This window comes from Canis lupus, chromosome 1 (genome assembly GCF_011100685.1).
Source record: "Canis lupus familiaris isolate Mischka breed German Shepherd chromosome 1, alternate assembly UU_Cfam_GSD_1.0, whole genome shotgun sequence".
Lineage (NCBI taxonomy): Eukaryota > Metazoa > Chordata > Mammalia > Carnivora > Canidae > Canis > Canis lupus.
The window spans coordinates 118694764-118722115 of record NC_049222.1 but is presented as its reverse complement, the minus strand read 5'-3'; the positions used below and the strand labels follow the sequence as shown (position 1 = coordinate 118722115).

General features: G+C 38.3%; 1 protein-coding gene across 6 annotated transcripts in view; it reads left to right on the top strand.

Moving 5' to 3' along the window:
* UBA2 (ubiquitin like modifier activating enzyme 2) overlaps positions 1-27352 on the top strand; it is a 42886-nt gene that overhangs the window by 4129 nt on the left and 11405 nt on the right. For all 6 annotated transcript variants that reach the window (XM_038529411.1, XM_038529415.1, XM_038529413.1 and 3 more), the window contains exons 4-13: positions 884-948; positions 2556-2656; positions 4369-4490; positions 10914-10981; positions 11404-11525; positions 18167-18266; positions 19558-19724; positions 21398-21491; positions 21579-21691; positions 26025-26180. In XM_038529411.1, coding sequence (XP_038385339.1) covers positions 884-948; positions 2556-2656; positions 4369-4490; positions 10914-10981; positions 11404-11525; positions 18167-18266; positions 19558-19724; positions 21398-21491; positions 21579-21691; positions 26025-26180 — 1108 coding nt within the window. The remainder of the gene's footprint in view (positions 1-883; positions 949-2555; positions 2657-4368; positions 4491-10913; positions 10982-11403; positions 11526-18166; positions 18267-19557; positions 19725-21397; positions 21492-21578; positions 21692-26024; positions 26181-27352) is intronic.

The following is a 27352-nucleotide window of genomic DNA, read 5'->3' as shown; positions in this document are numbered from 1 at the left end:
GTTTTTGTTTTAAATAAAGATACACTAGACTATGAAAAATCCTTATATGTGATAATTCAGACTTCTAAATATATCGCTCTCATTCTGATTGATTGCATCTGTGGTCTTTTTCAGTTTAAACGATTCTTTCCCAAAATAATTTGTTTGGACTATGACGTCTGTAGTATAACACTAGAAATTGTGATGGGGGCCATATATAAATACGCTCTGATCTCAGTAAAGATAGAGTAAATACATAATTTTGGAAGTGTTGGGACAAAGGAACCCTGGGTCTGAATTGTCCTTTATAGTTGTTGTCTAGCTTACAAGTAAGTGGTATTAAAAATAACAACTTCTTGTTTGAGGTCTGCAATTAGAGTCTTTTACTTTCTCAGGAAATTTGTATCTCCAGTTTCTCTTTTATTCTCTGGATGTTTGCTCTGCAAACCTTCCTGTAGCTCTGTAACCCCTTTGCCTTGTGTTGCTTTCCCAGTGCTGCTAAAAGCAGGGACCCTAGAGGCCTGAACCCTGCCTGATCCTAACCATGTGAGGTGAAGTCAGAGGCCAGGCAGATCCTGGGAATGTGTTCTTTATATGTTCCCAGGCTGCCTGGCGAAGGCCTGGTGGGACTGGTGAAGTCATGCCATCTTTCTGCCAGTTTAAGATCCTGCTCTTAGGCCCTAGATTGCTGGCCAGAAAGGATGCCTAGTCACAGGGAGTAAGGGGAAATTATTTCTTTGAAGTCTCCTATGGTGTTTGGAAAAAGTCCAACCTATTATACCCCTAGTATCAATTATTTTTGCACTGTTATTTTAATATGCTTTTTAGGATACTGTATTCTGTGAAGATCAGGTGTAAGGCCAGTTGTTTTAGTGACATTGTTTTGTTTTGTTTTATTTTGTAGCCCTGACTATAATGTGGAATTTTTTCGACAATTTATATTGGTTATGAATGCTTTAGATAACAGAGGTGAGATTATTTTAATACATTTAATTTCTAAGTATTTCCCTTCCTCCAAAACAAGGCTGTTTCCACTTGTAGCGTTTAAAGTATTTCCTAATGAGTTTCATGTAGAGGGAAGTAAGGTTAGCTTTAAAATTTACCAGTTGATTGTAATTTTAACTAGAACTGGTTTCAGGCAGAAATTTAGCTATCATTTACTCTGCTTGTTCTACCAAAAGGTGTGAATATAGAAGTTGTTAAAATCACTAAAGAGGGTGACTACATATGGTATGTGGGTGTGTGCTTGTTTCAGAGTATCCCATCACTTAAGCAGTGTGACTTCCTTCATTTACATGGCGATCTAAGAAATATCAGTGCCTACATCTCATCTCAAAACCAGTTAAGTCAGTCTCTGAATGGGGCCTGAACATCTTTTTTTCCCAAGATTCCCACATAATTCTAAAGTACAATCAGGGCTGTAAAACCACTGTTTTGAGATTGAGGCAACAGGATGTCAAAGTTCTTGTAGATGCCATGGATCTTGAATTATTTTAGGTACAGCTGGTGTGCCAGGATAACAGACTGGATTCTGTTTAGACGTACACATTATTAGACCATTTAAGCTTTTCACAAATTAGTGGGTGATGTTTCTTAAAATCAAGTGTTTTATAGCCAGGCATTGTTCTGCATGGGAAACATCTGTGGAGTGATTTGTAACAATTTTGAGCCAGAAATACCAAAGAATAAACACAAAGTAGCATGAGGAAGGGTCTGTTAGCTTTTTTTTTTTTTTTTTTTTTTTTAAGTTTTGTTTATTTACTTGAGAGAGTAAGTGAGTGGGAGCAGTGGCAGAGAGAATCTCAAGCTGACCCTGAGCAAGGAGAACCCTGAGCGTGGAGCTGACACACAGGCCAGATACCAAGACCCTGAGATTGTGACCTGAGCCAAAACCAAGAGTGTGGTACTCAACTGACTGAGCCACCCACACCTCCCAGAATGACTTTTAACTAGATTCCTTTTTATTCCCCTTGGCCTTAAACTGCCTTAATAGTTCCAAGTTGATGTTCTATATTCTCCATTCACTTCTATATGTTACCTACGAATTTTTTTAGAATAATAGTAAGAACTCAGAACACACTGAAACAATGCTTTAGCTAAGATTAATAGAGTAGGCACAGCAATAGAAGAAAAAGGCGACACTTTGGGATTTAAAAATTATTTATAGGGGTACTTTCCAGTGGAGTAAATTTGTGCTATAAATTATGTTTGAAATTTTGCTAGTGAATGTCTCTTAAATGTAGCAGTTTTATTTACTCTGGTCATAGCTATAAGAAAATTGCATTGAAATAAAAAAAAAACAATAGTTCGGGTAAATGTTAGCCTAACTAAAGGTAATTATTTTTTTTTTCCCCCGTAAATTACTGCTAACTAGGGACGCCTGGGTGGCTCAGCGATTGTTTGCCTTTGGTTCAGGGCGTGATCCCAGAGTCCCGGGATCGGGTCCCGCATTGGGCTCCCTGTGAGGAGCCTGCTTCTCTGCCTGCCTGTGTCTGCGTCTGTCTCTCTGACTTTCATGAGTAAATAAATAAACTCTTTAAAAACAAAAACACTGCTAACTAGTATTTTTCTTCCAGCTGCTCGCAACCATGTTAATAGGATGTGCCTGGCAGCTGATGTTCCTCTTATTGAGAGTGGAACTGCTGGTTACCTTGGGCAAGTAACTACCATCAAAAAGGTAAAGTAAGTTTTTTTTACTTCCCAAATAATTTTTTTGGACCTTAAGGGGGAGGGAAGAAGTAAACTTTGAATTTATATGATATGGGCTGGTCAGCATCCAAGAAACAGGGATTTTTGTGCTGTGATAAAACATAGATACTATAAAAGTAATGAAAAGAATATAGGGCAGGGATTTTTTAGCTTGGTGCTATTTTGCTTCTGTAGCTTATATATTAAAGTTATTAGACTGGTAAGCTTAATAAAATTACGTTTACAAATTCTTTGTAGCTATGAGACTGCATGTCATGCTGTAGTTGACATGATAAAACAGTCTTCTGCAAAATTACTTTTTATCTGAAGTCTGGACTCAGTAGATCTTTGAAGAGTACTTTGAAAATTTTTGGTGTATTTCTGAAATATTTCAAACAGAGAATAATAGAGCAAATGAATACTTGTAGACTTACAATGGAGTTTTACAAAATTCAACGTTGTCCTCTTTTTCCTCTTAGTTCTTTTAGGAAATTAAACATAGTTACATATGAGGAATAATTTTGCAGGTTTTGAAACCAAAACTTGGATTACATTCCTTAAAATTTGCTGCTTTTGTCCTTACTTGGCAATTTACCCATATTGAAAATTGTGGCTCTGTTTCTTTCCTTTTAGCTGGTAAATACCACTATTAGAAGCTTATTTAGTATCCTTTTACAAAGACTATTGTAAATATCAGTGTGTATTAAATTTACTTAAATCACTAGAATCCTTCAGAGTCTGTTCATAAGTTCAGCAGTAGTTCTCTTTTCCACTGTGATTTGACGGATGGCTGCTTGTCGTATGGCTGCTGCCCCTAAGAAAGTTACTGTGAAAGATACTAGAAATGGTACTATGGAGAAAGTCCTGGATTTGCTGCTATATTTCCAGGTTTTGGTTCTTTAACCAGTATTAGAAAGACATTGCTCATTAACATGATCCTAAGGTACTAGTATGTATTAAGACTGAGATTGAGAATTGCTGAAATGAGGAATATTCATTTATGGTTTTGAAAAATTGTCTTAGGTGCCATAGACTTGTTCCAAAGATTCCTTACATTGCAAATTAAAATGTAACCCTAGCTCAACAAAATGAAGATTTTATTTGGTGGTAATCTAGGATTTTTCTGTATACATAGGTGGTTCTTGAAATGAATAATTATTTTTAGCTTTCTTAATTTTTAGGAGATTATAAGGTAAGGCTATGAATAATATTTAAATAACTGAGGTTCACACCTTTGAGAGAGAATTGGTTAGAAAGCTGTTATTTGTAAAAAAAAAAAAAAAAGAAAGCTGTTATTTGTCTTTTAGTAGTTTTTCTTTTGTTTAGTGTGATTAAGGGAAACTTCATATTGATATTCAGGTGCAGTTGGGTTTTTTTTGTTTGTTTTTTTGGGTTTTTTTTTTTTTTTTTTTGGTTTTTTTTTTGTTTTTTTTTAGCTTGTGAGTGGTGCTTACTGGACCAGGAGTCAGGAATCCTGGCTTAGATTTAGCTGTGACTGTGATTCATTCAATTCACATTTCTTACAGTTTCTCCTCTGTAAAGGAAGGATTTTGGAGTCACTGATATTTTAAAATACGCTTTAAAATAGTATAAATATAAAATCCAGTTAGAGTAGATGAATGAATGTTTATTATATTACTTTATAATGTTGAGAAACCACCAGTGTGGGATAAATGACTTTCTCATATCCTGACTTTGCAGGGTGTAACTGAGTGTTATGAATGTCATCCCAAACCTACCCAGAGAACTTTTCCTGGCTGTACAATTCGTAACACACCATCAGAACCTATTCATTGCATCGTTTGGGCAAAGTATTTGTTCAAGTAAGAGTCTATTTCTGGGCATATTTTCAGTATTGTCGATGGGAAATGGGGTCATTTTTATTTAAATATTTTGGAGAGATTGTACTTAGGAGGAATATTCTTTTAAATATGGCAAAGAGACACTTCAGTAGCCTTCTTTTGATATCTCTTGCGCTAAATTCAGCCAACATTGTATCCATGCCTGTTAACATACCATAGACTATTTAGGAAGCCTGATATTGGAGACAGGCATGTAACTAAAGGAATACAAATTTGTGTATTTGGAATTATAAAAACAGCAGCAACTTATTGGTTAAAAAAAGATCACAGGGGAGTGCCTGGGTGGCTCAGTCAGTTAAGCATCTACCTTTAGCTTGGGGCGTGTCCCAGGGCCCTGTTAGTGGTCCCAGGGCCCTGTTAGTGGGGAGCCTGCTTCTCTCTCTCTCTCTCTCTCCCTCCCCCCCCCCGACCCTCCACCCCCACTTCCTTGTGCTCTCTCTTTCAAATAAGTAAAATCTTTTTTTTTTTAAGCGGGATTGTGGAAATTAAAAATATTTTGTAGGGATCCCTGGGTGGCGCAGCGGTTTGGCGCCTGCCTTTGGCCCAGGGTGCGATCCTGGAGACCCGGGATCGAATCCCACGTCGGGCTCCTGGTGCATGGAGCCTGCTTCTCCCTCTGCCTGTGTCTCTGCCTCTCTCTCTCTCTCTCTCTCTCTCTCTCTCTCTGTGTGTGTGTGTGTGACTATCATAAATAAAGAAAAAAAAATAAAAAAAATATTTTGTAATGATAATGAAAATAATACGTGTGAAACTTGGATGCATTGAATATGGCAGTTGATAGAAAAGTTCTAGGCATATACACATAAAGAAAGATGAACCTTAATGAGCTAAGGACCCAACTTATATTGGAAAAAGGATAAACTCCAAGGAAATTAGTGGGAAGGAGGTAATTGAGATAAGGGGGAAAAATACTTCTTTGAGTTCAGTCATAGAAAGGAGAGAAATAACTAAATGAGGAATATAATCTCAGGACAGATTTACGTAATAGTAAAGAACAAAAGGATGATAATAAAAAGACCATGCTGGTATACAGAAATTTTTAATGATCTGGATAAATTCATTTAAAAACAAGCACAGTGAGGAGGGACAGAGGGAGAAAATCTCAAGCAGACTCCATGCTGAGCATGGAGCCCAGTAAGGGGGTCAGTCTCACTACTTGTGAAATTACCATCTGGACCAAAACTGAGAGTCAGATCCTTAACTGACTGCTTGCTACTCAGGCACTCTTGGATAAATTCACTGTGAAAAAAACTGACTCAAAGAAATAGAAAGCCTGAATAGTACTATGCCTTAGGGGAATTTAACCAGTGTTTTAAATTCTGAGTGATGCACCAAACTTACATAAATTTGCTGGTGATCTCCACTGAACTTGAAAGTACTATATCAAAATAATGTTAAGTAAACTGTCCCATAGACATTTTTTTTAAATGAATATTAGTTTACATTTACAGGACTGTCATGTCTTTGATAACAAAACCATATAAGGTCATTATGGAATAACAGAATTTTAAGACTTTTTTTTTTTAAGCTTTATTTGTTTTAGAGTGTACACATTCTTGTAAGAGTGTGGGGAGGGCCTCAAGGGGGAGAGAGAGAGAAGCAGATTCCCTGCAGAGCTCAGAGCCTGACATAGGGCTCAGTCTCATGACTCTAACTAAGATCACGACCCTGAGACAAAATCAAGAGTTAGATGCTGAACTGACTTAGCCACCCAGATACCCTCAAGACATTCTTATTTATAAATGTAGATGCAAAAGTCTTGTACAAAATAGCATACAAATCTAGAATTTTGTAAAACAAAAGGTGTGCCATGACCAGGTTGTATTTATTCCAAGAATATAAGCACAGTTTAATAAAGGCCGTTCACTTCATTAAGAAATTAAAGAGGGGGCAGCCCGGGTGGCTCAGCGGTTTAGCACTGCCGTCAGCCCAGGGCTGGATCCTGGAGACCCAGGATCAAGTCCCACATCTAGGCTCCCTGCATGGAGCCTGCTTCTCCCTCTGCCTATGTCTCTGCCTCTCTCTCTCTCTCTCTCTGTCTCTCATGAATGAATACAAATATTTAAAAAAAGAGGGAGAGAAACTATATAATCGAGATGTAGAAAAAGCATCTGACAAAATTTAGCAAACATCATTTCATGACAAATTCTTAGTGAATTAAAATTTTATCAACCTGGTAAAAGATATCTTTACAAACCTACAACCAACACTGATTTCCTTATTCTTCTTTTTTTTCTTTTTTTCACTGATTTCCTTATTGATTGAGGTATAATGTATATGCACTCAGAAAAGTACACATATAATGTATAACAGTGAAATTTCACAAAAAACATACTTACAAACTTTAAGTGGTAAACTTTTTCTTTTTAACAGATTTTACTTTTTAGATATTTAAGATTTTCAGCAAAATTGAGGAGGTACAGAGTTCCCCCATTGTTTCTTGTGTTAGAATGATACATACATAGTAATTAATGAACCACTATTGATCCTTTTTTATTAACTGAAGTCCATGGTTTATTCAGAGATCTTTCGTTTTTACCTAGTGTCCCTTTTTTGTTCCAGGGTACCACATTACCATTAGTTGGGTCAGGTCTCTTTAGGCCTTAGGCATCCTTTGGCTGTGATAGTTTTTCAGACTTTCCTCCTTTTTGATGACCTGATAATTTTGAGGAGTGCTAGTCAGGTATTTTGTAAGATGCTTTACTATGGGAAATTTTTTTGTGTGTCTTAACACTGTCATGAGCTATTGGAAGGGAAATCATACAGATAGGTAAATTGCCATTTTCATGACATCATATGAAGAGTAAATATATTATTGAAGTATTGATGTGGTTTATAACTTAATGTTGGCCTTGATCATTTAACTAAGGTAGTGTTTGCCAGGCTTCTCCACTGTAAAGTTAACTCTGCTCCCCCCCCCCCCCTTTTTTTTTAAGATTTTATTTATCCATGAGAGACACAGAGAGAGGCAGAGACAGGCAGAGGGAGAAGCAGGCTCCATACAGGGAGCCCAACGCAGGACTTGATCCTGGGTCTCCAGGATCACACCCTGGGCTGAAGGCAGGGCTAAACTGCTGAGCCACCTGGGCTGCCCTGCTCCCCTTTCTATATTGTATCGTACACTTCGGAAGGAAGTCATTGTGTGCATCTCACACCTAAGGAATGGGAGCTGTGTTCTGTTTCCTTGAGAGCATAGTGTCTACATAGAGTTCTTCTGCCTGGAAAATTTTTCTCACCTATTTATTGATTTATTCATCATTTATATCAGTATGCACATTAAATATATTTTTCAGGTTAAATCCAGTAGTATGTTTGTTGCTCAGCTTTGGCTACTGGGAATTCTTTATTTTGGGTCTGTGCTCTTAGACATACTGCCATCAATGTGGGGGAGGATGTTTAGGGAGTAATACCTTGCTTTCTGGTACTAGATGTTCCAGGCTCATCATGTTATTTCCTGCTGTAGAATCAGACCTTTCTCCAAGGAGCCTTGGTTCCTTTTATTAAAGAATGGCTTTAGAAATCAAGATTTGAATGTTTGGCATGCATTGGTGTCATTTCTTTTAGGCTCTTTTAACTAATAGAGCAAAGAATATGTTTTATACTAATCTGTATATGTGTACAAATTTATAAACATTTCAGTATCCATCCTTATCTATATTAAGCTAAATGTGAATTCATACTAGTGTCTCCAGCTCTACTCCATTAGTACATGGATCCTTCTAGCCTCCTCCCTGTGCTTATCTGTATAGTCCCACTCCAACAGGCAGAAACTTCCACTGTTTGCCATCCATATACTTAATATAAGCATTCTTTTTAATTTTTTTTTAAGATTTTCTTTATCCATGAGAGATACAGAGAGAGGGGCAGAGGGAGAAGCTCCCTGTGGGGAGCCCTATGCAGGACTGGATCCCAGGACCCTGGGATCACGACCTGAGCCAAAGGCAGATGCTCAACCACTGAACCACGAAGGGGCCCCTAAGTTATTTTTTTTTAAAGATTTTTTTTCATTTGAGGGAGTGCATGCATGAGTTGGAGGGAGAGGGAGAAGCAGACCCCCACTGAACCTAAGGACTTGATCCCAGGACCTTGAGATGAGGACCCCAGCTGAAGGCAGACACCCAACCAACAGAGCCACCTACACACCTTGATACAAGCATTATTTTTAAATCAACTCTGAAATCATAGCGTGAAGGAGATTGCTGCTTCGATTTGGTGTTGTAATGAAGTTCCTAGCCAGCACAATAAGACAAAATTCAGGAGTAAGAGTTGAGAAAGAAGAAACAAAACTTGTTTGCATATAGTTTGAAAAGCTCCAAAGAATCTATAGACAAATTATTAGAAATAATGAGTTGGCCAACTAATAATTTAGTTGGCCATGTTGCTGAACTCAATCCCAAGACCCCAGGATCACCCCCTGGGCCAAAGGCAGGCGCTAAACCGCTGAGCCACCCAGGCATCCTAATGTGAAATTTTAATATAAGCTAAAAGTAACTTACAGTATGTTACTGGTACAGAAATAGAAACACAGCCCTAGGGACAATGCAGAGCTCTTGGCCAGGGGTGCATTAAGAGATACCAGATGAAAGAAGGGATTGAATAAAAGGTAGGACAATTTATTATCAATGTAGAAAAAAAATTATCCAAATAGTATATAAAAATTAAGTCTAGATAGATTTTTTTATTTTTTTTTATTTTTTTTTTTTAAAGATTTATTTATTTATTTATTCATGATAGTCACAGAGAGAGAGAGAGGCTCAGAGACACAGGCAGAGGGAGAAGCAGGCTCCGTGCACCGGGAGCCCAACGTGGGATTCGATCCCGGGTCCCCAGGATCGCGCCCTGGGCCAAAGGCAGGCGCCAAACCGCTGCGCCACCCAGGGATCCCTAGATAGATTTTTTTAAAGGTTTTATTTATTTATTCATGAGAGACAGAGAGGCAAAGATACAGGCAGAGGGAGAAGCAGGCTCCATGCAGGGAGCCCAATGTGGGACTCAATCCTGGGTCTCCAGGATCATGACCTGGGCTGACGGCAGTGCTAAACTGCTGACCCACCCAGGCTGCCCTAGATAGATTATTTAGATGTCAAAGGAAAAACACTATTTTTCTAATATGGGGGAAAATCTTTAGGAAACAATCTCAAGACTCAAAAAAGTGATAATCATAAAAGAAAGGATTGATTCATTTGAATCCATTAAATATTACTTGTCAAAAGACTATATATGAGAAAATATTTGCAACACAAATTCAACCAAAAATTATGATCTTAGAATATATTCCTGTAATCAAGAAATACACAACCTGACAAAATATAGGCATTTTCACTTAGAGGGAAACCCACATAGGCAGTAAGCAAATGAAGATGTATTTAACTTCATGACTAACTTCGTGAAAACTAAGAGTAAAACTATAAGGTACCATTTTATTCTTCGTAGGTTAGCAAAATGTTAAGTCTAGGGGGGAGTGAATTGATAGGAACTCCTACATGCCTTGTGGGAGGTGAAAATTGATACAGTGACTTTGGTAAACAAGTGGACATTACAAACAAGTCTTGTAAACTCTATCAGGAGCTTCTTTTTAACTGCAAAGGATACCTTTAAAAAGCTTTCTTCTAAGTCAAGTACTTGAGGAAAGGTTGAAACATTATATCCCTGTAACTGCTATGAAGTACTTTTTAGGATAACTGGATTAACAAAAAAGAATTCCTGCTTAATATATTGTTTTTTAAGGCCTTTTAGTAGTAAAGATATATACTACCATGAAAAAAAGTCTTTTTATTCTTAGATCAGCGCCCAGCATGTAGCAGATGTGTAATAATGTTTTTTTAATAGCTAGTTACAGGTATACTTCACAAGTGCCATTCTGGCATTAGAATGTTCTCCAACTTGGAATGTAAAAGCTGTGTCTTGATCAAATATTTTAATGTAGAAATTTGCAGAGCCTAAATGATAGGAATGAACATAGGTGTGCTAAAATTTAGCGTGCTGTGTATTATGGTTGAAATTAGAATGCAAACTATCTGAACAGGTTGCTTTAATACTTTTAAGCTTATGGAATATAATTTATCTTTTTTTTTTTTTATTTATGATAGTCACAGAGAGAGAGAGAGAGAGAGAGGGGCAGAGACATAGGCAGAGGGAGAAGCAGGCTCCATGTACCGGAAGCCCGACGTGGGATTCGATCCCAGGTCTCCAGGATCACGCCCTGGGCCAAAGGCAGGCGCCAAACCGCTGCGCCACCCAGGGATCCCAAATAATTTATCAATTGTTTATTCTTCATTCCTCCTAAAGATTTGGAATATTCTAAATTAGTTGTTTTGGGGTGAAGTAGGAAAAGTAAATCTTCAGAATTTTTTTTTTGAACATAAATATTTATTGCTCTTATAGCCAGTTGTTTGGGGAAGAAGATGCTGATCAAGAAGTATCCCCTGACAGAGCTGACCCTGAAGCTTCCTGTGAGTAGATGGGGATGTTATCTTACTTAGTGAGCACTACCTTTATTTTGCTAACTTGATAGCATGAGGAGAAACAAAATAATTGCTTTTTTATGTTACATAGTATATTATGTATTTAAAATGGATTATTAAAACATGAGTAGTCCTTGTGGTGAAGACAAGGTGCAGAAATTTTACAAATGCAGTAAATAGAGCAGAGAGTTTTCAGATCTGATTACAGGTCCATATTTTGAACTGTTCTACATGTGGCTGTCAGAAACTGAAATAGAAGATGCTCATGAGTGTATTATTTTCCTTTGTCTTTAAACTCAGAAGGTCATGTGCAGGTGACTTCCATGAAAGACTCTTTGTCCCTCAAAGGTAGATGAGAGGTTGGTTCTACATTTACCATAACTGCGAATAAAATGGTGTTCATTCTATAGGGGAACCAATGGAAGCTGAAGCCAGAGCCAGAGCATCTAATGAAGATGGTGACATTAAACGTATTTCCACTAAGGAATGGGCTAAATCAACTGGATATGATCCAGTTAAACTTTTTACCAAGGTTAGATTTACTTTCTTTATAATTATGGGTTAGTTTATTATTCTGTTTGTTTTAAAATAGTAAACGAAATAGAGTTGCCTGGGTGGCTCAGTCAGTTAAAGTGTCTTCCTTCAGCTCGGGTCATGATTTCCAGGGTCCTGGGATCAGGCTCTGCATCGGGCTCCCTGCTCAGTGGGAAACCTGTTTCTCCCTCTCCTCCCCACTCATGCTCTCTCTCACTCTGTCTCGCTCTCAAATAAAATCTTAAAAAAATAAAAATGAACTCTGAGCCTGAAGTTTAAAAAAAAGTACATGAAGTAGATGTTTTTTATGCCCAGTGTTGTCTTAATAAGTTGATTGATGTCATCAGGATAAGCAGTTTTGGGAATTTCCTAAATCGGTATAGAAATTAAAATAGAAAGGCTCCCTTACATATGTCTGGTTGGCTTTCCTTCCCTCATTTTTACTGAACCTCTTGATTTTCCTTGTAATTGACCTTCCTGCTGTTTCTCATCTTCTCTTAGATCCGTCCTGCTCAGATCTCTTGGGAAGCTGATGGACATTTACTGAATTAGTCTTGAATCCCTAATTCTCTCATTCTTGGACAAATCCCTCTTCATTAGTATATATTTGCCTGCTGAATATGTGTAGAGAAATCTACAAGATTGTTTTAATTGGCTCTATCTAATTATAGCCCAGCTAGATTTTCATGTCTGTGTTTAAAAGTTTTTTTACTTCTTTAGCCTCCACTCCCTAGCAAGTTTATCATAATAGATACTTGGAGATTTGTTACCCTTTTTTTTTTTTAACATATATAAGATTTTATTTATTTATTCATGAGAGACATGGTGGGGAGGGGGCAGGGAAGAGACACAGGCAGAGGGAGAAGCAGGCTCCATCCATGCAGGGAGGCTGACGTGGGACTCAATCCCTGGTCTCCAGGATCACTCCCTGGACTGAAGATAGCGCTAAACTGCTGAGCCACCCGGGCTACCCAGCCTTTTTCTTCAAAAAAAAAAAAAAAAAAAAAAAGAATTTATTCATGAGAGACACATAGAGTTAGAGACATAGGCAGAGGGAACCTGATGTGGGACTCAATCCCAGAACCCTGGGATCATGCCCTGAGCCAAAGGCAGATGCTCAACCACTGAGCCACCCAGGAGTCCCTCTTAGCTTTTCTTGAATTACCCTAATACAATAGGTAAATCTTACTATCCTTACTGAGCAGATGACCTTAAGAATATATTAACAGGCTTGTAGCCATTGGACAAAAGCACCCATTAAGAGCAGGTCCCACTTCATGCAAACTTTTTTTTCCCCTCCTGCTACTTGAGAGAAATTGCTATGAAAAAAGGTTCATTTACTTTTCCTTTGTACCTTTGTCTTTTTTATTTTTATTTTTTTAAGATTTTATTTATTTATTCATGAGAGACACAGAGACACAGGCAGAGGGAGAAGCAGGTGCCAAGCAGGGAGCCTGATGTGGGACTCCAGGATCACGCCCTGGGCCGAAGGCAGGTGTTAAACTGCTGAGCCACCTAGGGATCCCTGTCTTTTTTTTTTTTTTTTTTTCTTTTTTTTTTAATAGGCTTCATGGTGAATGTGGGGCTTGAATTCAAAACCCTGAGATTGTGGGGATCCCTGGGTGGCTCAGCGGTTTATTTATTTTTTAAGATTTTATTTATTCATGAGACACAAGAGAGAAGGGCAGAGAGACAGGCAGGGGGAAAAGCAGTCTCCATGCAGGGAGCCTGACACGGGACTCGATCCTGGGTCTCTAGGATCATGCCCTGGACTGAAGGCAGATGCTCACCCGCTGAGCCCCCTGGGCTGCCCTGTGTGTGTGTGTATGTGTGATGAATAAATAATAAAATCTTAAAAAAAAAAAAAACAGATTGAGAATGAACAAACTCTAATGACTGAACCAGCCAGGCACCCCCTGTAACTTATTTCTTTATCACTATATTTTTGCCAGTTTAATTGCAGTAAGCTTTGCTGTGGTTCTGCTTTTCTTGATTTTGATGGGAGTTCTCTGTGTTCCCCAGATCTGAATGGGAAAGTCTTTATCTCCCATTTTGAATAGTATGTTTGCCGGTTAAAGTATTCTTGGCCACAGATTTTTGCCATTTGGCACTTTGACTATATCATGCCACTTCTGGCTTGAAAAGTTTCTGCTGAACAATATACTAGCCTTAAAGAGTTTCCCTTTTAAGTTACTGTCTTTTGTCTTCTTTAAAATTGTTTTCTTGGGTAGCCCCGGTGGCTCAGCGGTTTAGCGCCGCCTTCAGCCCGTGTGATCCTGGAGACCCGGGATCAAGTCCCGCATAGGGCTCCCTGCATGGAACCTGCTTCTGTCTCTGCCTCTCTCTCTCTCTCTCTCTCTCTCTCTCATTTGCTGTGTCTCTAATTAATAAATAAAATCTTTAAAAAAAAAAAATTGTTTTCTTTATCACCATGTTTTGCCAATTTAATTTTTTTACTGTATTTTTCAAACAGTATTTTCTTTCTGCCCTGCATCTTGATCTTTCCTGGCTCCTTCTGTTTGCTTTCCAACATGTACAGGTTCCGCTATCCTAAGCAAATAGCCTACTACTTCCTCCAGTTTATATATCTACTCTCTTCCTCAGTGCAAGAGCTGTCACAGGTTGAACTCTTTAAACTTGTTGCATTTATTTCCCTGTTTTAGCCTTTTTAAAATTTTTTAAAAGATACTTATTTGAGAGAGAGAGAAAGAATGAGTAGACAGAGGGAGAGGAAGAAGCAGGCTCCCCACTGAGTAGGGAGCCTTATATGGGGCTTCATCTCAGGACCTTGGGATTATGACCTGAGTCGAAGGCAGACACTTAACCAGCTTTGCCACCCAGGTACCCCCTATAACCTTTTCTTAAGAAAATGGATTCTGCTTTTTTAAAAAAAATGGATTTTGGTTATGCTTAAAATGCACTTAGCTCTGTTAGGGATGGTGACAGTGTATTTTCTAATTTTGAGTTTCCCAGCTCTATTCAGTAGGTAACTAAGCATCTGCTGTGTGCTGGTTACCACTCTGAAATGAGATAGAGTGGTAAACAAGACAGAAGATAGGGTCCTAGCTCTTTGGTTTTTTGTTTTTGTTTTGTTTTTTAAGATTTTATTTATTTGTTCATGAGAGACACAGAGAAAAGGCAGAGACATAGGCAGAGGGAGAAGCAGGCTCCATGTAGATAGCCCAATGTGGGACTCTCCTGGAATTCTGGGATCACACCCTGAGCCAAAAGCAGACACTCAACTGCTGAGCCACCAGGCACCCCAGGTCCTAGCTCTTTGTAGGTAACTCATAGTTCAGAGGCAAAGTCAAACATTGAATAAGTAAGATCAAAATCAGAGTGTCATGACATTAAGATCAGATGCATTAGAATTTTTAATACTAAGTAGACTTAGCATTGTTATTAGTGTTATTAAACATTGTTATTAGACCTACTAACTAGAACTAGAGTTCAAAAGAGATTTTCCAGAGGAAGTGACATTTCAACCCAAGACTTTAAAGAATAGGGTTGGGGATAAAAGTGCTACATATATAAAGAAGGTATCTGGTCAGAAAACTGAAATAATTCTAAAGGGAGAGTGGGAAGCGGACTAGAAACATAAGGTGAGCCTACATCAAGCAGGAAGTCCTAGGTCATTACAAGGATGGTAAACCAAGGCAGTGGGAATCCATTAAAGGTAGTCTATAGGATCAGATAGAGAGGGTATGCCGTGCACCATTCTTAGGACCTGATATTCCTGTTGTAGTCAACAGGGGACAGTGCCTTCTGGAGTTGTACAATGTTAGAGTAATCTGAAGTACACGCCCATTTGCATTCCCAGTGGAGTGTGGGGAAAAAGTAGACTCAACAAGACTTACGGTGTTTAGGGGATGTGTCCAAGTCTTTTTCTTTCTTTCTTTCTTTCTTGAGTCTTTCTTCTTTTAGGTGAGGTCGTGATTTTGTCTGTGGCTTTATTTCTTTCGTGGTGGTGGTTTCGTGGAGTTCTGTTGTCGTTCTTCTTTCTTTTTCTTTCTTTTTTGTCTTTTTTCTTTTTGTCTTTCTTTTCTTCTTCTTTCTTTCTTTCTTTTTTCTTCTTTCTTTTTCTTTCTTCTTTCTTCATAGAAACACAGAGAATGAGAGGCAGAGACACAGGTAGGGGGAGAAGCAGGCTCCATGCAGAGAGCCTGACGTGGGATTTGATCCAAGGTCTCCAGGATCACGCTCTGGGCTGCAGGCAGCACTAAATCGCTGCACCACTGGGGCTGCCCAGTGTCCAAGTCTTGATTTCGGCTCAGGTTGTGATCCCAGGGTTGGAGACTGAGCCCCATGTTGGGCTCCATGTTCAGCAGGGAGTCTGCTCAAGATTCTTTTTATCTCCCCCACCCGCCACTCACACACTCTTTCTTTGAAATAAATAGTTTAAAAAACAAAAAAGACTTCAGATGTTTAAGGTGAGGAATAGTGAAAAATTAGGAATTTTACCTGGTTTCCTGCTGGGCAGCAGAATGAACAAGGTGCTATTTCTCTGAAGTAGGCGAGGTGAGCAGCATGTGTGTTGGATAGGGGTTAGAGACCAGGAGAAGATGACAGAATCATTTTGAGATTGCTGTGGAATATTAGAATAAGGACAGGTGATTGTAAGGCAAGCAGAGAGGTTTAGACTATGGTTTGTAGGCCTAAGAGAAAAGAGCGTGGAGGTGGTTTATTATAGAACTCAGAGGGATTCCCAGGATTTAATAATTGGATAAGGGGAATGGAGCCTTGTATGTGGAAAACCATGCTAATTCCCCATTACCTTAGGAGACTTTTCAGCCAAGCCCTTAAGGTCATCTATAAAATGGGTCTTGGGACGCCTGGGTGGCTGAGCCATTGGCTCAGCGCTTGATCCCGGGTCTGGGGATTGAGTCCCACATCAGGCTTCCTGCATGGAGCCTGCTCCTCCCTCTGCCTGTGTCTCTGCCTCTCTTACTCTTTCTCTCTCTGTCTCTGTCTCAGGAATAAATAAATAAATCTTTAAAAAAAAAAATAAAGTGGGTCTAACCACATTGGTTACCCAGATCATACTGAATTTATTTCCTTGCCTGTGCACCCATTTCAGATGTTACCATCTCCTTGAACTCTTTTCTTATTCCTCAAAACAAAGCAACTGCTGGTGCTAAAAGCTGTGTTATTTTCACACTAAATTTGTATTCTTAACTATTTGTATATTTGGTTAGTTTTCCAAAGATATAAGGATGCTTCATAAATATTGACTGAATTGAATATATTTTGATAGAAATAGTTCTGAATTTGGGGGGCACCTGGGTGGCTCAGTTGGTTAAGCAGCTTGATTTTGGCTCAGGTCATAATCTTGGGGTCATCAAATTGAGCCCCACGTCAGGCTCTGGGCACAGCAGGGAGTCTCTTTTGAGATTCTCTCTCCCTCGCCCCTTCCCTTGCTCATGCTCTCTCTCTAAAATAAATAAAATATAAATTTAAAAATGGTTTTGAAAAAAAATAAAAATAAAAATGGTTTTGAATTTTTTACTAAACTGATTTACATTCATAGCTGATACATATAATAAATGTATGAGTAAATCATCTGACAGTAGAAAATTCAGCTGAGGAAAAAATAAATATTCGAAAATCACCTGAAATTCCACCACAGGATAGTGCCATTGTTGTGATAGTCTCTTAGGCTACACGTAATAATGTTTATAATGTATTTTTTTTTAATTTTATTTATTTATTTATTTATTTATGATGAGAGAGAGAGAGAGAGAGAGGCAGAGGGAGAAGCAGGCTCCATGCACTGGGAGCCCGATGTGGGATTCGATCCCGGGTCTCCAGGATCACGCCCTGGGCCAAAGGCAGGCGCTAAACCGCTGAGCCACCCAGGGATCCCCTGTATTTTGTTTTTGAAAGAGTGCATTTGTGAGCCAGGAGGAGAGAGAGAGAATCTTAAGGAGGCTTCATGCCCAGCGTAGAGCCTCAGGGCTCGATCTCATGACCCTGAGACCATGACTTGAGCCAAAATCAGGAGTCGGACACTTAACCGACTGAGCCACCCAGACACTTCTATAATGTTTTTGAAAAAAAATTGTTTTGGTTTTGGGATTTGCGGGGGAAGACTGGGGGTCACAAGGGCAGACCACATTTCAAAGATGTTACAGATGGTTAAATTCTGGTTTTTCTACTTTTAAAATGTGTATGCGTTATTGCTATACCTTGAATTTGGAGTTAACTAGTTAAAACTGGTCTCTCTGAGCTCAGTGATTTTATTCAGTTCTTGTGGAAATGATGTATATTTATTTAGCTTTGGGATTGGTGTGATTTTGCTTTAGATTGATCTTTAGAACGTTAGAGGTGTGTTTTGGAGAGGTGAGTTGGGAGGGCAGGAGCCATGAGCACTATTCATAGTTCCCTTACTCTGTTTTCCTCAGCATTTCTGCTTTCACTGTTTCAAATGCAGGTGTTCTGTGTGATATTTCTTTTTACAGAAGGTTTAAGTTTTGTGGGGTTTTTTCTTTTAGAAATTGCTAATCTGCTGGTATATGATGTGTCTTTAAGATTTTATGGTATATTATAGTAAACCAGCAGTGAAATTTTTGTTATATTTTATCAACATGGGGACTGTAGGATTTGTGGGATTTTAACTTTTTTTTTTTTTTTTTTTTTAAGCTTTTTAAAGATGATATCCGGTATCTGTTGACAATGGATAAACTGTGGCGGAAAAGGAAACCTCCAGTTCCATTGGATTGGGCTGAAGTACAAAGTCAAGGTAAAGAATACATTTATGGGTTGCCAGGCAGGCTTTTTCAGGGAAGCATCTGGCTCTTGACCTCATGGTTGTGAGCTCAAGCCCCACATTAGGTGTAGAGATTACATATTGCATACATACATACATAAATACATGCATATACAAACCAACTTAAAAACTTGTCTTGTGATACCTAAAGTGGAAATTCTCTCACCTAAAATCTTTAAATAACACTGAATTTCGTGGTAACAAATTCAAACAGTTTAGAAATATGTGAAGAAGAAAGATCACTGCAAATCTTGCCACCTAGAGAAATAGCCACTATTAACATTTAGGGAACGTCTTGGTAGTCAACTGTGCATAGAAACAAAGGGCATTTGTTTATGCACTTACGTAAATGGAATCATACTATTTGTATATTCTTACTGCTCTTTCTAGTCAATATTATTTAGCTCCTTATTGGATGACCTTTATTTGTTTCATATTTTCCCTGAAATAAAGTGTTAAGATACATTGTGATAAGAATACATGCACCTACATCTTTGTACCTTTGTGTGTGTATCTTTTGAAGATTTAATTTGAGGACATACTTGTAACTTTGAAGTGAGGAAAAGCACTGTGAAAGTGACGTTTTGTTTATCCTGCTGCCTCTTCCACATATTGTATCTGTGCTTTATCTGAATTATATTTCAGTTAATTTATGCAAAGTAGTGGTCAGTATATTGAAACTTAAAGGGTCCCAGGAGATTTGGGGTGTCATTTTGGAGCAGTTCTCTACACTAATGAATAGATGTCTTCACAGACCAAACGATAGCTTCCATTTAACTGAGTGCTAATTATGTGTTGGGCATAATGCTTATCATCTTATTGACAGTGTATCTTTGAATTCCCCAATAACTTTATGAGGTCCCTCACTATTAGCAATTTCATTGCACAGACTTTTGTAGCATTCTGATAATTATTTGTTTTGTTTTGTTGAGAGATTTGATTTTTATTCCATGTTTCTCTTTTTTTTTTTTTTTTTAAGATTTTATTTATTTATTCATGAGAGAGAGAGAGAGGCAGAGACACACAGAGGCAGAGGGAGAAGCAGGCTCCATACAGGGAGCCTGATGTGGGACTCAATCCTGGGTCTCCAGGATCATGCCCTTGGCTGAAGGCGGCGCTAAACCGCTGAGCCACTGGGCTGCCCTGATAATTATTTTAATGGAATTTGTTTCGTTTTGATTTTCTTACTGGTCAAGCATTGAATTGTTAAATAAAATAGAGGAATGATGTTTAAAAGTGAAATTTCTAACATTTTTTCCCTTAGGCGAAGAAACCAATGCATCAGATCAACAAAATGAACCCCAGTTAGGTCTGAAAGACCAGCAGGTTCTAGATGTAAAGAGCTATGCCTGTCTTTTTTCAAAGAGCATTGAGACTTTGAGAGTTCATTTAGCAGAAAAAGGGGATGGAGCTGAGCTCATATGGGACAAGGTTCGTTTTGAAAATATGTGGCAATTCTGTTATCACTTGGATATTTATAGTTCTTGAACTGTAACCAGAAACAAGTGGTTTTTTGAGTATCATTTATTCTACCAGAATTTGAGGACATAATGATGATGTTGCTTAGGTGTTTTCATTTCTAATTACTACATTGAACTATGAATTTTCTGTATGTGAATTCAAGTATCAAGTAATACAAAACTTCATTTTAGATTCTGGTAGTGTATGTGTGGTTTGTAATTATGTTGACTGGAGAAATGTGATTTCATTGGAGTAAAATGTTTCACTGACTTAAAAAATTATTTGTGTAATACAGATTTGTTCATAGAAATCATAAAATTCTTTTGGAGACAACAGCTCTTGGGCCTAATTTAACCTTGAAAGTAATAAAATTGCCTTTCTATTGAAATACAGTGAAAGATCTGAGACTTCTAAATACAGAGTTGATCTTATTTTTAATAGTAATCAGTTTTCTGTGTCTAAAAGGGATTTATATGTGATGGCAGAAATTTGTCATGAGTTGTAAGGGGAGAAGTTTGGTCAGTATTACTTAGTAATTTTGTGCAAATTTTGAAACTGAATTAGACATCTAAAATGAAACTAGTAAGTTTATATTTAGGAGATTCTCATAAACATTCATTTATAAGTTTATATTGCATAAACAGGTTTATATTAAGGGCTTATATTGTATAAAGATTACTTTATAAATATATATTTTCATTGTTACGATTATAATAGTGGTTCGGGACATTTTTATCCCTGAAACCTTGAAACTGAGAGTTGTTACCCTCTGATTAAAATCTATACCTATTGGGTATGGTGAGCCAGCTGCCTAGGAAAGTACCTGATGTGTACACTGTGTTGTGTACTGTTAAATAATCATACTTCATCACAGTCTTATGAACTATTTATATAATTGTCCCTACTTAATAGTTAAGGAATTATGAGTTTTAAGGAATTTCATTTACCTGAGGTTAGTCAGTAAATAGAGATCTCCCATCCTGTCAGTTTTTTCTCTTATATACTTACTTAGGTGCTTCTGAATTATAGGCTAAGATAGTATGTTCTCAGTGAAGCAGGAAACCTTGCTGAAATCTAAAGAGACCAAGATATAGTCTCAAAAAGAATATAAATTGTCAAGGGAAAATTTTTGTTGTATTGCCATATGTGAAAAGAAACGTTGAATACAGGACACTGGTGTATCTAAGGGAATTTGGAGAAAGAAAACCGAAAGGTGTAGTCCAGATAATTTGAGTCTTTAATGAAGCCCTTTTCTCTAAAAAGTCTATCTCACTGATGTTATTGAACAACTTTTCATTACTGACTGATGGACTCAGAAAAGAATCCCCACCATCAGTGAATGAAATTGGTGTTCCGGTCTTTATACTTAGTGTCTGCTACACTAGAAGCTTGGTGGGTCTTGGCATTCTTGTCAGGCTACATTCCTGGATCCAAGAAGCTGATAATGATACCCTGCCCTCTACTCATCCAGTCTCCATGTTACTCTGAGGCTTTACTACAGACTGGCTACTTCCTCAAGGCCATCTCTTATTCTAGTTGACTGTCTACAGTGTTATAAAACTTGGGAAAGTACTGTTTTGAAGGTGATACTAATCAAATTAAGTTTGTGGAAAGACTTGTTAAATTGTTTAAATTATCGGCAGGATGATCCATCTGCAATGGATTTTGTCACCTCCGCTGCGAACCTCAGGATGCATATTTTCAGTATGAATATGAAGAGCAGATTTGATATAAAATGTAAGTTGTCTTGTTCTTTGGTTGTATTATCTAAAATTCTGAGTAACTGTTTTTTAACAGTCAAATATATTCATCTTTGTTTTTTAGCAATGGCAGGGAACATTATTCCTGCTATCGCTACTACTAATGCAGTGATTGCTGGGTTAATAGTATTGGAAGGATTGAAGATTTTATCAGGAAAAATAGACCAGTGTAGAACGGTGAGTATATATATTTTCATTTTTTATGCAACATTTTTTATTTTTTAATTTAATTAATTTTAAAAGTAATCTGCTCAATGTGGAGCTTGAACTCTGGACCCTGAGGTTTAGAGTCATGTGCTCTGCCCGCTGAGCTAGGCAGGCACCCCTGTCCAACCTTTTTTTCATAGTAGTTTATACTTTGGGGGAAAAAAAACTTACAAATAGCATATTAACTAGATCATTTTAAAAATTAAATCAATGAGCTGAGTGAAGTAAGTCAATCGGAGAAGGACAAACATTATATGTTCTCATTCATTTGGGAAATGTAAATAATAATGAAAGGGAATATAAGGGAAGGGAGAAGAAATGTGTGGGAAATATAAGAAAGGGAGACAGAACATAAAGACTCCTAACTCTGGGAAACGAACTAGGGGTGGTGGAAGGTGAGGAGGGCCGGGGGTGGGGGTGAATGGGTGACGGGCACAGGAGGGGGCACTTGACGGGATGAGCACTGGGTGTTATTCTGTATGTTGGTAAATTGAACACCAATAAAAAATAAATTTATTTTAAAAATTAAATCAATGAAATTGATTAAAGCAGTGGGAAAAACACTGTTTCAGTTACCCCCGTGATTTCATGTGTAAGTAAGCTTCCTGGAAATTACAGCCAAAAAGAAAACATTTGCTCCTCTTATTTTTTCTGAAATAGAAGCAGAAGCTAGTTTGCTTCTAACAGTTGCCTAGTTTTACTGAAGTCTTAGAGGGACTTGTGTGGTTCCTTCTGTTAATTTTTTTTTTAATATTTTTTTCAATTCTAGGAGTTATCTTATGGTTTTAATTTTGTTTTTTCATTTTATAGTACTCTCCTTTTTTGTTCTTGTTTTTCAGTCTCCTTTTTGGTTTTAAATCTAGTTCATGTTCTTTAATAATGTCAGTGTCTGAACTCTATGGGTGAGTCTACTGTCATTTCTGCTAGATCTTACAATATTTTGTTGGCTTATGGTGTATTTTTTTAATCGAATTAGTGTTAATGTGTCTGGTAATTCTTAAGGACTTATTAAAGGTGTGCTTCTTCAAAGAGGATTTGTGTTTATTTAATAAAATCTTTAAAAAAATAAATAAATAAATTCTTAGCTTTACGGGCAGCCCCAGTGGCGCAGCGGTTTAGCGCTGCCTGCAGCCCAGGGCATGATCCTGGATCAAGTCCCACGTCAGGCTCTCTGCATGATGCCTGCTTCTCCCTCTGCCTGTGTCTCTGTCTCTCTCTCTCTCTCTCTTTGTCTCTATGAATGAATAAATAAAATCTTTAAAAAATAAAATAAATTCTTAGCTTTAGTTTTTCAGCTCCTATATCCAGACAGCAAATCTTCATGAGCCTTGTCTTACCATAATGAAATGTGAAGGAAGATAATGTGTCGTTCTTCCCTCCTCTTCCCCCCCTCCCTCCCCTAAGCACCAAGGCCAAAATCTTTTTTTTTTTTTTTTTTCCTATTTTTGTGGGAAAGATGCTTTTATTCTCCACATACCTCCCCTTCCAGGTCCTTGCTCTATGCAGGAGTCTCCTGTTAATTCCTACCTTGCAGAATACTTAGGTGGCTCAGTGGTTGAGCGGCTGGCTTTAGTTCAAGGCGTGATCCCGGGTCTGCGGATCGAGTCCTGCATTAGGCTCCCTGAGAGGAACCTGCTTCTCCCTCTGCCTGTGTCTCTGCTTCTCTCTCTGTATCTCTCATGAATGAATAAATAAAATCTTTAAAAAAAAAAATTCCTACATTGCTCGAGGGATGGACTAAGTTTATTTTTTAAAACTAAAGCCACTGGTTATTCTCTCTGGATTCCTGCTTTTACTTTGATTTTGCTTGAAGATAGTTTGCATTCTTACCAGCTGAGCAATTTAAAAAACTGCCTTAAAAAACATTTAGCCAATACTTTTGATCTTGTTTAGGTTCTCCTTTTTACTATAATGTTGAAATGAAAGGACCAATTTATTTTTAGGATTTTCTTTTTTTATTATTATTTTTTATTTTCAGGATTTTCCAAAAACTACCTCCTTTGAAATGGTACTCGTACTTTTCAGTGCCATTATTGATACACTCTTAAAATACCTTTTATTGTTGGGGCACCTGGGTGGCTCAGTCAGTTAAGCATCCAACTCTTTTTTTTTTTTTTTTTTAATTTTATTTATTTATGATAGTCACAGAGAGAGACAGAGACATAGGCAGAGGGAGAAGCAGGCTCCATGCAAGGAACCTGACATGGGATTCGATCCCGGGTCTCCAGGATCGCGCCCTGGGCCAAAGGCAGGCGCCAAACCGCTGCGCCACCCAGGGATCCCTGCATCCAACTCTTAATCTCAGCTCAGGTCTTGATCTCAGGTTGTAAGTTCAAGCCCCATATTGGGTTCCATGCTAGGTCTGGAGCCTACTTAATCCATTTTTGGGATGCCTGGTGGCTCAGCACTTGAGCGTCTGCCTTTGGCTCAGGGTGTGATCCCGGGATCTGCGATGGAGTCCCACATCGGGCTCCTTACAGGAAGGCTGCTTCTCCTTCTGCCTGTGTCTCTGCCCCCCTTTCTTTCTCTCGCTCTCTCTCTGTGTCTCTGTGTCTCATGAATAAATAAAATCTTTATAAAATAAAACCTTTTTCTGTTTTCATGAAATTTTGGGACAAAGGAATGCAGAGTCATTGCCAGTCTGTCATCTTGATTTGATTTGCTGTTTAAATCTTCTTTGACTGTCCTATTTTTAATTTTTAAGAACTTCTTGTTTGTTTGGGGTTTTTTTTAGATTTTCTTTATTTATTCATGAAAGACACAGAGAAAGAGAGGCAGAGACACAGGCAGAGGGAGAAGCAGACTCCATGCAAGGAGCCTGACATGGGACTCGATCCCGGGTCTCCAGGATCACACCTTGGGTTGAAGGCAGCACTAAACCGCTGAGGCACCAGGGCTGCCAGAACTTCGTGTTTTAATTTCCAACAGCCTGAGTTTGTCCTGTGGCTACAGAATACATCACTTGGAGCTGATAGACAATATTAATTAATGAATTTATTAAAATGTCTGTTACCTGTGACATCCTTCTTGTTTCTTTACCTACTCAGCTTTGTCCCTCTCTTGGGTTGATGATGTTTATGTCTGCATTTTTGGTTCACATTTATAAACTGAATTTTAGGATGGCATAATAGTCTTAGCCTGTTAATAGTGTTAGCATTTGTTTTCATGACTGTTGATTTCCCTTAGTACAGTTACCTTCCCAGTGAAACCTAAGATCAAACAAATCTATTCCTCCATTGAACCAATACAGTGACAGACTGTTAGCACTACTGTTAACAGGAGCCCTCCTCCCAGCAATAACTGCTTCCTACAGGATTTACTTCATTAAGCTTGGGGGATCCATGGGGTTCCTCTTCAGAATTAGTTCATCTTAGCAAGTGCCACTCTTAACATGGTCATCACAAGATGAAAATTTATATATCTGCTTCTACTGGTGTTCTCACATTGGCTTGTATTGATCTTGCTAGTATTTACCAAACTTTGTAGTAATATGAGGTGAGGCCTCCTTAAATTCCAGTGCAATTTTTATTTTTTTTAAGGTTTATTCACGAGAGACACACAGAAAGAGGGGGGGCTGAGACACAGGCAGAGGGAGAAGCAGGCTCCATGCAGGGATCCCAATGTGGGACTCGATCCCTGGTCTCCAGGATCATGACTTGAGCCAAAGGCAGACGCTCAACCTCTGAGCCACCCAGGTGTCCCTTGGTGCAATTTTTAAAATTTGCATTGGCTTTTATTTTTTTGTTTGGGTACTAGGCAGGACGGAAGGTGGTAAATAGATGCTAATACTGCCTGAAGTACATTTTTTTTCCTCGTAATTATATAAACATTACTATTGTAGTTATCATAGACAAGTTGAAAAGAAAGGCAGTATATTGGTTCCATACATCTATGAAGGTGTCATCATTAATTGGAGAAATTAATATATGTTGCTGTTATTGAGAAGTTGGCTTAAAATTGATAACCACTAGGAAGACACTCAAAAGCTTATTTAAGATCAGAGAGGAGTACAGCTAGGCCCTTACTTGGCTAAATTAGTTTGTAGAATAGTTCAGAGTCTTGAGCACAAGATTTCTTTTCAGTAAGCATAGCCTTTGACGTGGTAGCTAATTGGAAAAGTTGGAAAATCAATCTCTTAAGAAGGTCTTGGTCTTCCTTATGTTTTTTGCCATCTAGAAGGGAATATTTAAGTCATTTTTTATTGTCTCTACAGTAAACAAGATGGTAGACTTTCAGTTGTATGATATATAAAATTGTAACTCAGATTTATGGATTCTGCTTGTATTTTTTTTCTCCTTCAAAGATTTTTTTGAATAAACAACCAAACCCAAGAAAGAAGCTTCTTGTGCCTTGTGCACTGGATCGTCCCAACCCTAATTGTTACGTATGTGCCAGCAAGCCAGAGGTGACTGTTCGACTGAATGTCCACAAAGTGACTGTTCTCACATTACAGGATAAGGTAAGTGCAGACACTGGTTCTCTTCCACAAAGTATGTTCATTTTTCTTTCCTAAAAACAGAAAACCCAGGTTCCCTTCTGCTTTATAGTGTTGGTGTGATAAACTAAAAGCCACATAATTACTCGAAAGATACTGACTACTAAAGTGCGTTGCTCTGATATTCTAGGTTGCTTTACTATCTGAGTTCCTGCTGGTTTTTTGTCTGTGGTTCCAGAGTATGTGCCTCACATGCCAGAAGGGAGTAGATGAATTTGGATGGAATATGCACCATGGGTGGTACAGAGGTGATACAAATTCTTGGCAAACAAGAGACAACTATGTTCCCAGATAGTGTGTAAATTCTCTGTTCTCTGACAAGCAGTATCCTTAAATGGTCTGGTGATCATCCTGATTCTGGTGTGTTAAGTTGGCCTCTTACAGAATTCTGCATTTGTGTACCCGGATTCACCATTTGAGCTCTGGAGTGAGGAAAATGGAAGTTTAGGATTAGGTCTGGTCCTTAGGTTTCTCCTAAATGGGCTAGACGTAGTTTCTTTAATGGCCCAAATGGGTGCCACTTCCCACTTTGGGGATTACTTCAGATTGTTCTCTGATAACATCCATCATCGTGTTTCATATTTATATGACACAGGTGCAGTAGACTCTTGTGGCCCAGTTCTCCCAGAACTGATTAAATGGGACAGATTGATTTGTGCTTGTGTTTTGATGGAGAAGCATGCCCCACCTACTTTCTTAGAAAATAACTGTAGTTTGTATGTATTCATTCTTGAGCTTAAAAGCAATCCCACTATTTGTAGGATAATCAGACCTTTAGAGAATTCGTCCTTTTTTTTAAGAACAGGTAGGATTTTACAGATGATTATCACTCCTGTCTTGAAATTTAAAGAGAGATGGAGGGACACTTGGGTGGCTCAGAGGTTGAGCGTCTGCCTTTGGCTCAGGACGTGATCCCAGTCCAGGGCAAGTCCCGCCTAGGGCTCCCTGTGAGGAACCTGCTTCCCCCTCTGTCTATGTCTCCGCCTCTCTCTCTGTCTGGGTGTTTCGTGAATAAATAAAATCTTTAAAAATGAATGAACGAATGAATGAATTTGAGATGGAACTTGGGAAGCGGAATACTATCAAGTATCAGTTTTTTTTATAAATTTTCCATCTACAAAACGTGCAAATACAGG